Raw genomic sequence first — 17,069 nt, 5'->3', positions numbered from 1 at the left:
CTGCTAGGCCTCTTGGGTTCCTCCAGCGTTCTCTGTATTTGAATCAGACTTTTACACTGCAGATTAGAATTCCTTTCGCCTGATGGCTAACTTGTTTTCGTCTATTTTGATCAAGCATTTATACTGTTGCACGAAATAATGGTTAAAGATCAGAGATAGAAGTTATGAAATCGTTGAAGGTAATTTAATTTGAAACATTTGGGGATCAAATGGAAGGAGACCTGACAGGGGAGCGATGCAAGAATAATTTCGCACAGTCAAGGAAGGTGTTCAGAACCAGTGAATAAAAGCTTTCAGCGTTTAGTTTGTGAATCGTCATGAACAGGAGTGTTTTGTTAGAATTACACGAATGGCTAAAAATGCTGAGATTGTCTAATATTTCAGGTGTACAAGAATCCCAGAAGTAGATCTCTCAGGGCCCACCAAAAAAGAACTTAGAAGAAGCTAGTAAGACAACTCAGCAGATTTGTTAGAGAAGTAAAATTACTCTGGATCTAGGTCTCTTGTACATTTTGTTATTTCATTCGACTTCAATCTTTCAGAGTTGTGAAGCTGTTAGACACATTGGTTTGTTTCATACGACATCTATCTATCCAAAAATAAAAACAATCTCAGGTCAGCGATAAATAACCTTGTGGATAATTTATTAAATAATGCATGAAATATGAACTTGGAAATTGCATAATTTATTCATCTCATACCGAGGTTATGAACAGTTGACGCTGATCGACAAATGTTTTTGTTATAAACATGTCCCATTAAGAAGAAACAAATGGGAGAAGACTTACAGGAAGCAATGTTCCATTCAATTGTTTCTCTTTTATTTGACTTGTGTTCTTCATTCCCAAAATTAATCACTACCCAGGTATAATTCAAACTGCATTCAGGACGTTGTTTTCTTTTTGATCAATGACAATTATCATGTAAAACGAGACATGAATAAAATAAAGGCCACATTTTTAATGAAATGTATGTTAAATCGTAATCCACATTCAAAAGTGTGAATGGTCCTGCGTTTATGTCACTGTCAGTAATTTGGTTCATCATATTGCCTTCCACGATTATCAATTAATTGCATTATATAGATTTCAGACAAATCATACATACGTTTGAAGTCTAAATAAACAATGCATGTTTCTGAAAAGTCTTCTTCCCCGTATGTAGTTAAAGTAGACTGGAAAAAATGTGTCATCATGCTATAACATCTATTCAGCTAGATGTAGTCAGCAATAGACGTAAGGTTAGAGTATACCAAAGTGAAATGTGTAGAACTCAGTAATTACACCCACTCGAAGCTCATTTCACATTGAAAGATTTGTCCTCTGCAATGTTGCAATAGAATTATCATGTGAAGTAAAACAAAATAGTGTTCAAACGCACATGCATGTTCTGAAATAATCAGAATTGTCTGTCATAGCATCCAGTCTACTATGCCAAACAAAATTGTTTCAGTGGTCCAAGTTTGTAACAGTGCTCCGATTAATTACTGTATTCGAAATAGTGCCACTGATCTGACGTGAATTTATTGTTTTCAAAACTGCCTTGATATTGAGGAACAGCAGAAGTCTGCTATATCAGATTGAGGCCAGCAGCCTAACATGTGTAATACTGTGCCGACAGTTTCAAAAGATATTTAATATCGTTCCTAACTATTTTTCTCTTCGAAATTATCTGAGCTCCTGCAAATTTAAATAATGTGGGGTATTTGGAACAGTGTATGAAATAATTGCTTCAAATTCTTACAAACATAGCAATTATCCAGTAGTATATGGGACAATAGCTGATCTGATGTGTTGTCGAATAGGTGAAAAAGTGCAGGCTGAGAAAGAGGAAGGGCTTATATTTTATTGGATGAAAAAGGATAATAACCCAGTGCAGGTATCAACTGGTAAGATATTAGTTTAGGTTTTTATTGTTCATTTATCATGACGAACTACATTAAAATCAAAGCAATATATATATTTAGCATTGAATTGTAGGGATATTGCCAATGCACCATAAACGGGTAAAAATATGGTTCAAGTAGATGAATGATTTTTGAAAGAGAATTTCCACATGAGGGTCTGAATGTAACACAGCCAGTGAGTGACCATTTGTGAACACATCTAATGAACTTCCCGTTTTGGCTTAATGCGTAAAGGCAGAAATTAAATGATTCCGAGATGGAAATCAATGAATTTAAGTTTTGCAGATTATTTAGAAGTTGCATGGGAAAGAACTCACAGGAAACTAAATATTATCAAAGTTTATGACACGTGCAGGGAAATTGGAATAGGAGTACAATATATTATCAATGAACATAACTAAAAGGAAAAACTCAATAAATAAAAGAACTTTTATAAAATGCCAAATCCCGTCCTCAGTTCAAATGAACGTGAAAGTACATATTCAGAATAACAATTTGAGGGTGATGAGGAAAGACAATAGAACTAAGTAAGCAGTCTGTTGAAAGAATAGCGCAGGCTTCTTTGACAGAACGATCTCTTTGCTTGGATCATTTCAACTATTTTTTGGACAATTACACATCAAACTCTCTCCATTTACCTATAATAGAACTCTTTGTTTTGGAGTTTGAATGATTGAATCATAGAGTCCCTACAATGTGGAAACAAACCCTTCAGCCACACAAGTCCACACCGACCCTCTAATATGTATCCTACCCAGACCCAATTCCGTAGCCAATTACTCCATATTTCCCCCCAAATAGTACACCTAACCTACACATCCCTGAACACTACAGCTAATTTAGCAAATCCAATGCACCTAACCTGTACATCTTTGGATTGTGGGTGAAAAATAAAACAGTGCACCTAGAGGAAACCCATGCAGACACGGGGATAATATGCAAGCTCCACCCAGACAGTTACCCGCGGATAAACTCGAACATGGGTCGCTGCTGGACAGTAGCATTAACCACTGAGCCATTAACTACTTCATACTGACCCTTGCTGCTGCCAGGTAGACAGGGCAACAGGCTCAAACATAATGTTCAAGGTGCGAAATGCAACCCTGAGAAAGAATTCCACTTTTGGAATTTATTTACTGACTAGTTATTGTGAGCCATTGTCCTTTCCAGTATTGATGTGCGAGTTAAAATCTTACATTACTGCAAACATTTGATGTGATTGCCTTGCTTTGTCCACTAGAAAATATGAATGCTGTTTGGGGATCACAAGGATGTTGTGTACGTCCTCAGTGCAGTATCAAACAGAACAATCAGAAATTTTGTGAGAACTTCACACTGACAATTCATGGATCACAAACGGGCTCACCAGGGCCCCAGTCCATTCGGTTGTCTGCCTGTGTGGAAATAAATCGTTTAAACTCTTGCAAAGAAATGACCATAGTTGTTTCCTGCGGAAATCATATCTCCTGGTTTATATATTTTTCATGACATCATGATGTCACACTTCCAAACATCATTTATTTCGTGAATTAATGACAATGCTTATCTGCAGTTCAGTTGTATCTGTCGAGCTTATTTCTAAGTGTGGCATTGATTCCTCACACTTTGTTGTCATTCCTCTATTTCAGGCATACTTGTCGACACTCAGGCCATTAGCACAGGTAAATGCATGTTATTATCATATGGAGTAGATTCGCTATACTCTGGTGCCTCCATCCAAATACCAGGTCGTGGTGTTAATCTCCATGCATTAATTTTCATGTGTGCAGCAGCTGTGGTTACATAACTGAAGGGGAATGCATTACTCCCAAAGTTCTCTATTTTGAAGAATTCTGAACGTGACAGTTTGAGCGCTGATCTCCCATTAACACTGCTGTTCCGAGGTAGCAAGTGAGTGACTGAGGATTCCTGCAGAGAAGGGTGTGAACGATCAGCTCCCACTTTTAATGATGTTATCAGTTAGAGAGACAATGAACGGGGAGAGTGTGAAAAAATCATCCACAAACACAGTGCTGCCGTTGAAAGCCCATTTTAATTAATTCAGTCACTGTTGAACAGTTGTATGTGTCTCACATGACCACACAACCCACAATATTTCTGGCTATGATAGACTGTTGAATTTTCTGATGCTGCCAGGGCGGGTCCATGGAGTTTTCTCACCAGTAAGTGCTGAGGACGATGGAAAGCAGATCATTCCTGACCCGCCCCTCTCGGCTTTCCTGAAGCCGAAATATTTTCGGACCACTTGCCTGGATGGTTGCAGCTTCAATAAATAAGAAGCTTGACACCAGCCCTCGCTGAATTGGCACCAAATCCACAAATATCCAATCCATCCATCACCGATGCTCAACAGCAGCAGAGTGAAGTTTCGACAAGAGGCTCTGCTGAAATGCTTCAATGCTCCTTGGTCAGCATCTGCCAAACAGTCGACTAATTCCATTGAAAGGACAAGGGACAACAGATACCTGGGATAACCAACACCGCCATCCAGTCTTAGTGATATATGGCTGATTCAGAATTCTCGAAATCCCTCCCTGAGGGCATTGTGACTCTACCGACAGCACATGCACTGCAGTGGTTCAAGTAGGTAGCTCACCACCACCTAGTGAAGGAGACGAAGTCGGATCAGAGATAAGTGCTGACTCAGGAAACGACTTCCATGTCCGATGAATGAATACTAAAAATATTGCATGATGTCGTGTTTAGAATATTTGTTTCTTTGGAAATATTTCTCTGACACTCGCTCTCTATGAGTGAGTACCATCCTACTAAATATCCCTTCCACGTTCACCATGTGCTGCTCGTATTCTGGGTTATGTTGTTGCAGAGTGTAGCGTGTGCCATCCCCTCACAGCTATTGCACGGTGAAGTGGGGATTTGGGCTGTGATAAGAGATTTCATGTTTATAAGTTGTGAACCTCCGTTGCTATTCCTGTGTTTTACAGAGACGGTGAGGCTGAGACTTGAGAATGGGGGCAGTACTTGCGCTGGTCGAGTGGGGATTCACTACCGTTCGCTGTGGGGGACTGTGGATGATGATAAATGGGACCTGCTGGATGCTTCTGTTGTTTGTCGGGAGCTGGACTGTGGGAGTGCGGTCTCTGCCCCAAGGCAGGCTTACTTTGGAGAAAGATCCGGGCCCATTATGACCTGGAACGTTGAGTGCAATGGGACCGAGCGCGCTCTGCGGGACTGTCAATCAGTGAGATGGTCTCATTACATCGGGCCATACACCAATAATGCTGGTGTCATCTGTTCAGGTAAAAATCGACTGCAGTTTATGTTTAGTTGTATCACAACCCGGCACTGTGTGAATCCAGACAGTAATACGATGACAGAACAGCTGTTGTTCAACAACTATTAATATCATTATAACACTACCGTTATCATTTTATAATGCGTTCAATATTTGAAGATAATGTGAGAATGAGGACCTGATGCTGTTTACTCTCCGGTGAAGGGGCAGGAACAGGTGGCCATTGTGATGTCATTTGAACCCACATTGAGAGAGCTGTACCGCTGGAGCTATCACAAATTTATTCCAGCGTATAATACAAATCAATATTGTGCTTACTGGCAGAATCACTTTGTGTCATTTACCTGCAGTCTGAAAGTTTTTTTGCCCTCTATCAGACCAGCTGAGTCTCCAGCATCCAGTGGTGACAATAAACGAGGTCGACAGGGTACCAGACCCACATAGAATGATGGAACGTTTCATAAGCGAACGTGCCAATCTGTCATTAATCAGATGAATGTTCATTAGTCAATAATGTCAATTATTGTTGTTGTAATTTTGTATTGATTCAGTGATTTTCTTCCAGACCACACCCTTCCGAGATTGGTACCTGACAATTCTCAATGCTTCGGCAGACTGGAGGTCCAGTTCGGTGACGCCTGGAAAACCATGTGTGGTCTTGACTGGGATTTGAAGAACGCCAATGTGGTCTGTGCGCAGCTTCATTGTGGAGTGGCCGTGTCCGTGTCAAGCTCTGCTCATTCGGGAGGCGGTAATGTGCTCATGGCTACTGAGATCATTCAATGTAAGGGCAACGAGTCTCATCTGGTGAAGTGCTCTCGGTCTCCAGCAATTCACCAGGATTGCAGTGCACACAACAATGTCACCCTGATATGTTCTGGTGAGTCCAGAGTCAATGATAGAAAAAGAGATACTTTTTGTTTTTATGTTTGTGAAGGTGATGCAGAAGGGATTCCTGAATTGGTCAAACAGTGTCAAATCTAAACCAATCCTTGTGATTTCCAATGTGATCATGTGCTAAGTACAATGTGGTAAAAAATACCCGCTACAATCGGAAAATAAGATGTTTCAAAACATTTGCACATGTATTGGTAAGAAATTTATTCAAGTTGGCTAACTGTCTGCACTCAACATACGTTGTTGTCTGAATTATCAAAAGGTAAATCATTGTGATAATAGTGAGAATGAGTTAATATATAGACAGTCAAGTGAATATCAGACAATTAAATTAATGTCAATACAGCATTTTTTAAAAACTTACCATCCATGCCCTGAAAATAATTTTGAACAACGTTTCTGAACGGTTTGACATTATTGAACATCATTCTTTTCCATAAATTCTTCAGCAAGAATTCCCATCTCACAATACGTCATCTTCTGACATGTATCATCATGGTAATTTATTCCACCATTGTATTCTGGACCTAACATACATCTTAAATTGCTCTTTCTCATTCTGTCACGTTTCACGTTGGTTTCAAGTTACTTTGATTGAATATCACTGTGTAGTTTGCAATAGTGTCTGTGTCATCAACTGTCCCATTCAGTATCATTCCAATGCACAACACGCCTCTTCCCATAACCTTAATATTTATGCCCATGACTCTTCCAAGGATCAGCTTATGGGATCAATTATTATTCTTCTCCTGCCTTGATGGAGCAAATCACATTCTTGTATTACTCTTCCTGTGTCTGCGCTACTGCTTAAAAGCCAAACACAGCTAGTCCAATACAAACGAGGAAAGGAGATGAAGTTAGTTAAGCAGTATGTTAGAAGAGGTAGCATCGGATCCTTGGACAGATTGACCTTCTTGGTTTGTTTTTGACCACTGGAATTGTTTGTAATCAGTTACATATTGAACTGTGTCTATTGATCCATGGTAAAACCCCATATATTCGATTTGAGGAAATAAGAGAATTTCTATTAGACGTTATTCATGAATGACACTTATTGCTACTAGTTAGGCAGGCAACAGAATAAAATATAATCTTTAAGTTGACATATGCAACATTTGGAAAAGAAAACCTACTTTCTGGTTTATTTGCTGACTAGTTACTGTGAATTGTTGTTTATTTCAGTCTTGTTGCTCGAGTCAAAATCTTGAACTCCTCCAACCTTTTGTTGGAGGTGCCTTGCTTTGGTTATTCGGAAATACTAATGCTCTGTATAGGGATCATAACGACGTTGAGTAAGTCGACAGCACACACTGTCAGCACATGGATCACTTCGAGGCTCACCAAGGTCCCAGTTCATCGCGTTGGCAGTGAGCCTGCCTGTACGTAAACAATTCGGTTACATTAAGGGAGATCACTGGCCCTGCATGTTTGCTGCAGAAATTGTATTTCTTGTTTTATGTTTATTGCTTGAAATTATGATTTCACAATTCCATATATCATATATTTCTCAAATTAATAACAATTGTTACCATCACATTATTGGTATTTTAAAAAAAAATTGCTTCCTGACACTTTATTCATATTCCTATATTTCAGGAAGACCTGACGACACTCAGACCAGTAGCACAGGTAATTGCATGTCATTATCATATGGAAGAGCATCCCTTTATTCGGGTCCATCAGTTCAGGACGAAGAGGGATGCATTACTCCCAAAGGTCTTCATGTCCAGGATGCCCGAGGACGAGAGTATTAGCAGTAATCCTCCACTCACGCTGTTGTTCTCATATATAGAGACAATGATTGGGGAAGAGTACGAAAGTTCAGCGTTGTTGTTGGAGACACATTTAAATCATTTCACACACTATTGAGCAGAGACATCAATCTCACGTGACCACACATCGCGCAATATTCCTAGAAAAAAAAACACAGAACACCAGGTTATATTCGAACAGGTATAATTGGAAGCACACTAGCTTCCGGAACGTCTCTCCTTCATCAGGTGCTGCTTCCAATTAAACCTGTTGGACAATAACCTGGTGTTGTATGATTTTTAACTTTGTACACCCCAGTCCAACATCGGCGTCTCCAAATCACAATATTCCTGGCTGTGATAGCGAAATTACCGTTTCATTTTCTGATTTTCCAAAAAACAAGTTCTTCTTCTTTTCTCGCCAGTCATTGCTGAGCACGATGGAAAGCAAACCTTTCCTAACCCCGCCCTTCTCAGTTTTCCTGAAGTTGATATTTTTTTCTGAACACTCGTCGAGATAGATGTATCTTCAACAAATCACAAAAATCTCAATGCTATCCAGGAAAAATTAGCTGGTTTCACTGGCACCCCGTCCACTCCCTCCACCATCATTGTTCACTCAAAGCCGTGTGCACCTTCTACAAGAGGCAAAGCAGAAATTCCACAAAGCTCCTGAGTCAGCACCTGCTAAACACCCGATCACTTCTATCTAGAAGGACAAAGGACAGCAGATACTTGGGATAACTAGCAACTACAAGTCCCCCTTTTAAACCACACACCAGGAAATATATTGCTGGGTCAGAATCCTAGAATTCCCTCTCTTAGGACATTGTGACTCTAACTACAGCAACTGGACTGCAGCAATTTGTGAAGGCAGGTCACCCCCACCATTTTCTCAAGGAGGCGACACAGAACAGGTAACAAATGCTGACCTCGGCAGTGAAACCCATATCCCATGAATGAAGAATAAGTACCTTCTCACGTTGGCCAATTTAGATTAACTGTTTCTGTGGAAACATTTCTCTAACACTTCCTCTCTGTGACGGTGTACCACTTATTAAAACGTCCCGTTTTCTTTCACCAAATACAGTTCGATTTCTGACTTAATTGTGACAGAGCGCATTTGTACCATCCCCTCATAGCCATCGCATGGTGAACAGTGAATCTGGACTGTGTTAGGAGTTTTCATGTTTAACCACTGTAAACCTTAATTGCTATTTCTGTACTTTGCAGAGACGAGGAGTCTGAGACTTGAGAACGGGGTCAGTCCTTGCGCTGGCCGAGTGGAAATTCACTACAAGGGACAATGGGGGTCTGTGCGTGGTATTAACTGGGACTTGCGGGATGCCATTGTGGTTTGTCGGGAGCTGGACTGTGGGACCGCGATCTCTGCTCCACGTGGGTCTCACTTTGGACCAGGAACCGGACCCGTTGTGACCGGGAATTTTTGGTGCAATGGGACTGAGCACGCTCTGCTGGACTGTACATCATGGAAATTGAAACGCTACAACAAACCACACAATGATGATGCTGGTGTCATCTGTTCAGGTAGAAATCTGCTCTTGTTTCAGTGTCGTTGCATCAGAACCCAGCACTGTCTGGACCAAGAAAGGGATATGATAATAGAACCACAAATGTGCAATAATTGTTCATGCTGTAATAAACGAATCATTGGTTTATTTTGTATCATTGTACAATGTGTGAATATTTGAAGGTAATGGCAGAGGTGAGTACTGTTACTGTTTACATTCCGTTGAAGGGGCAGGGCAGGTGTCCAAAGTGATGTCACTTGAGGCCACATTGAGAGAGATGCACTGCTGCAGCTATCACATTTACAACCCAATGTATAATGAGATTCGACATTGTGTTGGCTGGCTGAATAAATTTTTATTGTTCAGCTGTAGGCTGAAAGTCGCTTTCTGTTGGACCAGCTGAGGGTCAGGAAAATGGGAGTGAACGTTAATGATGTCGACAGGGCACCAAACCAATACAGTGTGTTGGAATGTTTCACATGCGAATTTCTCATGAATCAAATGAATAATCGTCGGTCAATAATATCAGTTGTTATTCTTGTGATTTGTTATGATTCAGTTTTTTTTGTTTCAGAGCAAGTCATGCTAGTACCTCAAAATTCCGAATGCTTCGGCAGACTGGAGGTCCAGTTCGATCACACTTGGAAAACAGTGTGTGGTCTTGACTGGGATTTGAAGAACGCCAATGTGGTCTGTGCACAGCTTCATTGTGGAGTGGCCGTGTCTGTTTCAAGCTCTGCTCATTCTGGAGGGAGTACTGTGCTCATGGGTTCGAAGGTTTTTGAATGTACGGGCAACGAGACTCAACTGGGGAATTGCCCTCGGTCTTCAACAACTCACCACGATTGCAGTGGATACAACAATGTCACTCTGACGTGTTCTGGTGAGTTCAGACTTAACGGAAAAAACCCCAAACTTTTCACTTTAATGTTGGTGAAAGTGATGGCGCTGGGAATTCTGGCATTGCTCTTAGAGTGTCAAATTTAAACTTATCCTTGAGGTTTCCAAAGTAGCCACGCATTAGGTGCAATGTTGTGACATGTGCGCACAGCAATCGGAAATGAAGATGTTCTTAAATGTATACATTTGCATGGGAAAAGAGATTTCGTCAGATTTGCAAACTGTCTGCACTCAGCATATTTTATTGTCTGGTTTGTCTAAAAGTAGGTCATTAGGGTTATGGTGAGCACAAGTTAACTGAAGTATATTATCTGAAATATCGAAAAACTAAATTCATGTCAAGCCAGTATGCCTTCCTGAACCCAATAATGTTACCAAAGAACGTTTCCAAATTCTCAAACAATTAAACACCACTCTTTGCAAGAGATTCTTCAGCAAGAATTTCCAGTTCACAATACATCATCGCCTGACATGTATTATCATGATCATTTGTTCCACCGTCGTATTCTGAACCTAACATTGGGTCTGGAGCCGATACTTCCCGTTGATCGCCTTTCACGTTGGTTTGAATTTACTTTGCTTAATTTTTAAAAAAAAAATTGCTGAATATATTTTTGCTGAATATGTTTTTGACAGCACTGTTCGGTTGCTATTCCTGATGAAGGGCATTTGCCCGAAACGTCGATTTTCCTGCTCCTCGGATGCTGCCTGAACTGTTGTGCTTTTCCAGCACCACTCTAATCTAGACTTTGGTTTCCAGCATCTGCAGTCATTGTTTTTACCTCGTTGTCCGAATCAGTATGATTCCAATACACACTGCACGTCCTGCCATAGATCTTATCATTGATGTCCACCATCCTTCTGGCCATCAGCTAAAGTGATTAATTTCTTTTTCTTCACTTGCCTTGTTCAAGCAAGTCATATTCCCCATGAGTCTATCCGCACCACCTCCATTACTTCAATGAAAGCTACACGTGGCTCGACAAACCATTGTTGAAAATAGTTGCCTATTCGAGAATCGTGCACCTCCTCAAGGACCATGACGAACTTTGTGAATTATGTGTTGCACATAATTGTACACGAGGTTTTTTTTCTATCAACCGAAAGACAACTGAGCAACAATCACCATAACGAATCTGCTTCTGCACTATTTAACTCTATTTTCATGTTTAGATTTAAGTTGCATTGCTTATTACTCTGCCAAATATTGTATAAGCAGCAAATATCCCAGATTTTGAAACCTGAGACTTTTCTTCCCAAGCAAAATCTCATAGTGAAAAATTGAAAGCCACTGAATATATGTTTCACATCATTTTCCTGGATGCCAAAATGTAGACCCTCATAATTCTTTGCATGACATTCCACCTGCCATTTGCCTATCCGTTCTGCTATCCGTTGCATTCCCTACTAAAATCGATACCTCCAATAATAAAGGTTTGAACACATCAATGTCTGGTATGATGACTGGCTGAATCACTTTGTATAGTACATCTGTAGGCTGAACGTCGCATTCTGTTGGACCACCTGAGGGGCAGGAATTTGGGGTAAACATAAATGATGTTGGCAGGACACCAAACCAACATCGTGTGTTGGAATGTTTCAAACGAGAATCTGTCATTAAACAAATTAATATTTGTGGTAGTTTTAAAATGTTAATTTGCATCTTAATGCAGAGTTGGCGAAGTCCATGTTCCATTTTACAAAAACCACAAACGCTTGGCTTGTTATTGACATGTAATGTTCAAGGAGCCCCTTTTCCTGATTATCTGATGTTTTTACACAATTGAGTTACTTACCTTTCACCAATAAGTTTAATTGTTTGATGTGAAAATAAGGAACACAAGAAGCATAAGGGAACATAGGTTTAGGGTGATATATCTGGATTGTGAGGAAAGATGACAGTGGGCTCGATTGGAGAATAAATATCGAACTGGAGCTGTTGCATATTAGAACCAGCATCTGATGCGCTGGATGTTCTGCATCTGATTCCACAAAATGCCTTTCAACATTATACACATCTCAATTACGTCAAGCTAATAAATTCTCTTGTTGCCAACTTTTCATGAAATTGTCTTCATAAACTAAATATTGATACCTTTGCCATTCTATTCACACTGTACTGCAGCATCCCTCACGAGCATTGCTCAGCTCAGTTGGCCGAATGGCTGGGTTGAGATGCCACGTGATGCCAACAGCACCGTTGCATTACCCCACAGTCTGAGTTTGCCATGGATGTCTTAATCTGCACGCCCCTCACCTGTCGAGTGTTGACCATCAGTTTCAATCACTCTCCGTCTGTTCTCTCTAAGGAGAGTGAGGCCACATGATAATTAGAGCTTTGGCGACTTAACCTTCACTGAATCACACCGAATGGCAATCTCCCATCGTGAGCAAATGTGACCAAATATAGCACAGATGCGACATAACCATAGACTGCTACAAGTACGCCTATGCATTCTCAATTCTTACACTATCCAGGATCCTCCATAATACATCATAACCACTGTTTTAGGAAGATCCTTTCGCTGTGACTGTTACAAGCAGGTTAATGAAGCAAACGCAAATTTGAAGAAATTGTATGTGTGATGTCCATCTACTGAACTATGATGGATAAGGTACTGTTTATTTTCTCGATTTTATCTTGCACCAGTGCCTGGCATAACAGTAATTTGCAAACATCTGTATTTTTATTCACTACAAACAGGAAACCATGGACCCCGGTTGGTTGGTGGGGAGAACAGGTGCTCTGGGCGAGTCGAGGTCCTGCATGGAGAACAGTGGGGAACTCTGTGTGGTGATCACTTTGACTCACGAACCGCCAGAGTAGCCTGTGAGCACCTTCAATGTGGGACTGTCAGGTCGATCCCCAGAGATGATCGATTTGGGAGGGGAGCCGGAACGGTGTGGACGGATAAGTACAATTGCCATGGAAACGCGAGACGATTGTGGGACTGTCCAATCTCACAGGGGGAGAGTTTCAACTGTTCCAAGGGAAATGTCGCCAATGTCATCTGCTCGGGTGTGTCTGGTAAGTCTGGCAGATGTCCTCCCTGAAGGAAAATGATTATCCAGTTGGGGTTTTTGGACAATTGATGTTGGTTTCCATGTCACCGTTACTTAGAATACAATTCCTGCCGAGATTATTCACTTACTTTGAACACCATCAGTGGCCATTCCGAAATGTAAAAATAAAAGACAATCTTTCTAAATCTCACATTGCATCGTTTTATTAAACAAAGTGCTATGTTTTATTTGGCACTACGATTTTCTGTGGTATGACAGCGATTTTTTCGACCTTAACGTGTCTTAAATCCATACTTTTTCCGAAATTCTGAAGCTTTCACAAACACCATATGAGACGACAATCAATTATCGTCATCTTTGCATGTATCTAGACCATCCTTCAAACATCAAATGTCTCTCCCCAAAGATGTTTCCACACTCACTGGATTCCTCGTGCACATTCTATGACCGCTTCTGAGGTGGTGAGGGTATCCGAGCGACAAATGCTCTGACACATTGCAGCATTTTGGGGGAAGTTTGCAACATCAGAACAGACATGACAAAAACAAAGAAGTTGAGAGCATTACGTGGAATTCTCACTAATATTTCCTGTGGCAAAATATAGCCAGTCTGCAGGGATATATTGGGAATAATCAGGGGGTATTTCAATTCCCTGCTTCTGAATTTCATTGCATCACTTCCCAACAACCACACTGGAACTTTCACTGGCCATTTCATTTCCCCATCAGTTCAGATTAACAGGACCTGCTTCTCCAGAACTTTCCCCGTTGTTTGGAAAGGAAAAGTGATGACAATAACTGCAACTTTCTGCAAAACTGTTGGAGACGCCATCAGCAATGATTTTTAAACTTCATAAATTTTCCTTTGATTGGTATTTCTCGAATGTACCGTATGCAGTTTAATGACTGTTCTAAATTAATATCATGTTTCAGATGAAAGTTGGTCTCCAAGACTGGTGAATGGGAGTAACCGCTGTGATGGCCAACTTGAGGTTTACTACAACGGAAGCTGGGGCAGAGTGCAGGACACCCTGTGGGACCTGAATGCAGCTCACCTTGTGTGCAGACAGCTGGGATGCGGTTATGCCTTAGAAACTCATAACACTTCAAACTACAGGGTGAGTGATGAACGTCCGTGGGTGCACAGTATCCAGTGTCATGGACAGGAATCACAGCTCCGGGATTGCAACATCTCCAACCCTTTGAACTCGTCTGTCACTGATAGCGGTGCCGTAGGCATCCTCTGTTCAGGTGAGAAGATGCTTCACAGATAAATGATTGATTAAATATTAATGTTGTCAGATATTCTGTTTTAGGGTTTTATTCCATCTCACAAGAAAACGTACAGCTCGCTTTACCTGATTCAATATGCTACACTGCATTGAACGAAGCAGGAAATGAGTATTGAAATTATAATCATCTGTGTTATTGTCTAACAGAACATATCAAATTAAGGCTGTCAGATGGAGGAACCCGTTGTGCTGGTCGATTGGAAATTTACTACAAAGGGACATGGGGATCAGTTTGTGATGACTCCTGGGATGTGAGAGACGCTGAAGTGGTATGTAAACAACTGGATTGTGGAGGTGCACTGGAAAGGGCACTTCCTTCCTCCTGCGGACCTGGCTCAGGGCCAGTTTGGTTGAAAGATGTGAACTGTTCTGGAAACGAATCATTTCTCTGGGAATGCCCTTCAGCACCATTCGGTCAGCAAGACGACTGTTCTCATAAAGAGGACGTCAGAATAATGTGCTCAGGTGAGAACACTCTCAATGTTGTTCGTGACATACAATGTCATCAACAAAGCTTCATGTGAATGATTGCATAGTGAATTAGGGAGTATTTACAGCAGAGGCGGCAATTGAATGCCTATGCTGCACCGAGTTCAGTGTTTACTGTGGAGAAGGACATGAAAGAGAAAGAATATGGAGAAATGGATGATGACATTGGATGATGGATGATGTGGAGAAATGGAGGAGAAACTGAATGTTTTGAATCATATAAAAATGGTGAAATCACCAAGACCTGATCAGGTGTACCCGAGAACTCTGTGAGAAGCTAGGGATGTGATTGCTGGACCCCTTGCTGAGAAATTTTATATCATTGATCGTCACAGGTGAGGTGCTGGAAGACTGGAGGTTGGCTACCGTGGTGCCACTATTTAAGAAAGGTGGTCAGGAAAATCCAAGGAACTAGAGACCGGTGAGCCTGATGTTGGTACTCGGAAAGATGTTGGAGGGAATCCAGAGGAACGGGATTTATATATATTTGGAAAGGCAAGAATTCATTAGGGATAGTTAGCATGACTTTGTGCATGGTAACTGATGTCGCACGAAATTGATTGAGTTTGTTGAAGAAGTAACAAAGAGGATTGCTGAGGGAAAAGCGGTAGACGTGATCTTTATCGATTTATGTAAGGTGTTGAACAAGGTTTCCCATGGGTGGTTGGTTAGCCAGGTTAGATCTCATAAAGTACAAGGAGAACTAACCATTTGGATGCAGAACTGGCTCGAAGGTAGAAAGCAGAGGGTTGTGGTGGAGTGTTGCTTTTCAAATTGGAGGCCTGTGACCAGCGATGTGCCATAAGGATCGGTGCTATGTCCACAACCATGTGTCATTTACAAAAATGGTTTGGACATGTACATAACAGGTATAGTTAGCATGTTTACAGATGACACCAAAATTGAGTTGTAGTGGACAGCAGAGCAGGTTACCGAAGGTTACAATGGGATCTTGATGAGATTTGTCAATGGGCTGCAGATTGGCAGATGGATTTTAATTTAGTTAAATGTAAGGTTCTGTATTTTGGAAAAACAAATCAGACATGACTTGCACAGTTTATGGTAAGATCCTGGGGAGTGTTGCTAAACGAAGAACCTTAGAGTATGGGTTCACAGTTCCTTGAAAATAAAGTCGCAGATAGGACATAGAGGAAGATGTTGGTATGAATTCCTTTATTTGGTCAGTGCATTGACTATAGAGTTGGGAAGCCATATTGCGACTGCACATGACATTGGTTCGGCCACGTTTGGATTATTGCATTTAATTTTGATCTCCTACCTATGATAGGATGTGTAGAGGTTGAAGGAGTTCAGAAAAGATTAACAAGGATGTTGCCAAAGTTCAAATAATGACCTTCGAGAGGGGAATAATAGCTTCCAACTGCTTTCTCTGAAGCGTTGGAGGATGAAGAGTGACCTTATAAAGGATTTTTAAAATCATGAGGGCATGGATGGGATTTTCCCTGGGGTTAGGAAGTCCAGTTTAGGGTTAGGGGAAAGATATAAAAGGAACCCAAAGGACAACTTTTTCACACTGATTACTTAGTGTGGAAACAGGCCCTTCAGCCCAACAAGTCCACACCGACCCGCCGAAGGGCAATCCACTCAGACCCATTCCCCTATATTTCCCACTTCACCTAACACTATGGGCAATTTAGCATGGCCAATTTACCTAATCTGCACATCTTTGGATTGTGGGAAGAAACCGGAAAACCCGGAGGAAACCCACGCAGACATAGGGAGAATGTGCAAACTCCACACAGAGAGTCGCCTGAGGTGGGAATTGAATCCGCGTCTCTGGTGCTGTGAGGCAGCAGTGCTAAATCTGACAACCTATTTCGGCCACAGACTTTCGGTTTACTGTCAATTTCTTATCTCCACAATTTTGCATAATCAATCGTTTCAAGATTCTACGAGCACGTTGTTAAACGTCTTTTCAAATTCCATGAACAATGCATCTTCTGCCTTGCTTCTAGTTTATGTGTCTTGAACTTCATCCAAACGTATAATAGGTTTCCTCGTG

General features: G+C 41.1%; 1 protein-coding gene across 1 annotated transcript in view; it reads left to right on the top strand.

Moving 5' to 3' along the window:
* Positions 1-17,069, top strand: part of LOC140460133 (scavenger receptor cysteine-rich domain-containing protein DMBT1-like) — a 51,285-nt gene that overhangs the window by 23,784 nt on the left and 10,432 nt on the right. Inside the window, exons 3-10 of the mRNA XM_072554531.1 lie at positions 3,535-3,567; positions 4,852-5,166; positions 5,728-5,913; positions 7,656-7,688; positions 9,044-9,358; positions 9,917-10,225; positions 14,199-14,516; positions 14,705-15,022. Coding sequence (XP_072410632.1) covers positions 3,535-3,567; positions 4,852-5,166; positions 5,728-5,913; positions 7,656-7,688; positions 9,044-9,358; positions 9,917-10,225; positions 14,199-14,516; positions 14,705-15,022 — 1,827 coding nt within the window. The remainder of the gene's footprint in view (positions 1-3,534; positions 3,568-4,851; positions 5,167-5,727; positions 5,914-7,655; positions 7,689-9,043; positions 9,359-9,916; positions 10,226-14,198; positions 14,517-14,704; positions 15,023-17,069) is intronic.

The sequence above is a fragment of the Chiloscyllium punctatum genome, chromosome 36 (genome assembly GCF_047496795.1).
Source record: "Chiloscyllium punctatum isolate Juve2018m chromosome 36, sChiPun1.3, whole genome shotgun sequence".
Lineage (NCBI taxonomy): Eukaryota > Metazoa > Chordata > Chondrichthyes > Orectolobiformes > Hemiscylliidae > Chiloscyllium > Chiloscyllium punctatum.
Note: the sequence above shows the minus strand (reverse complement) of the source record. Positions and strands in the feature narration are given on the sequence as shown.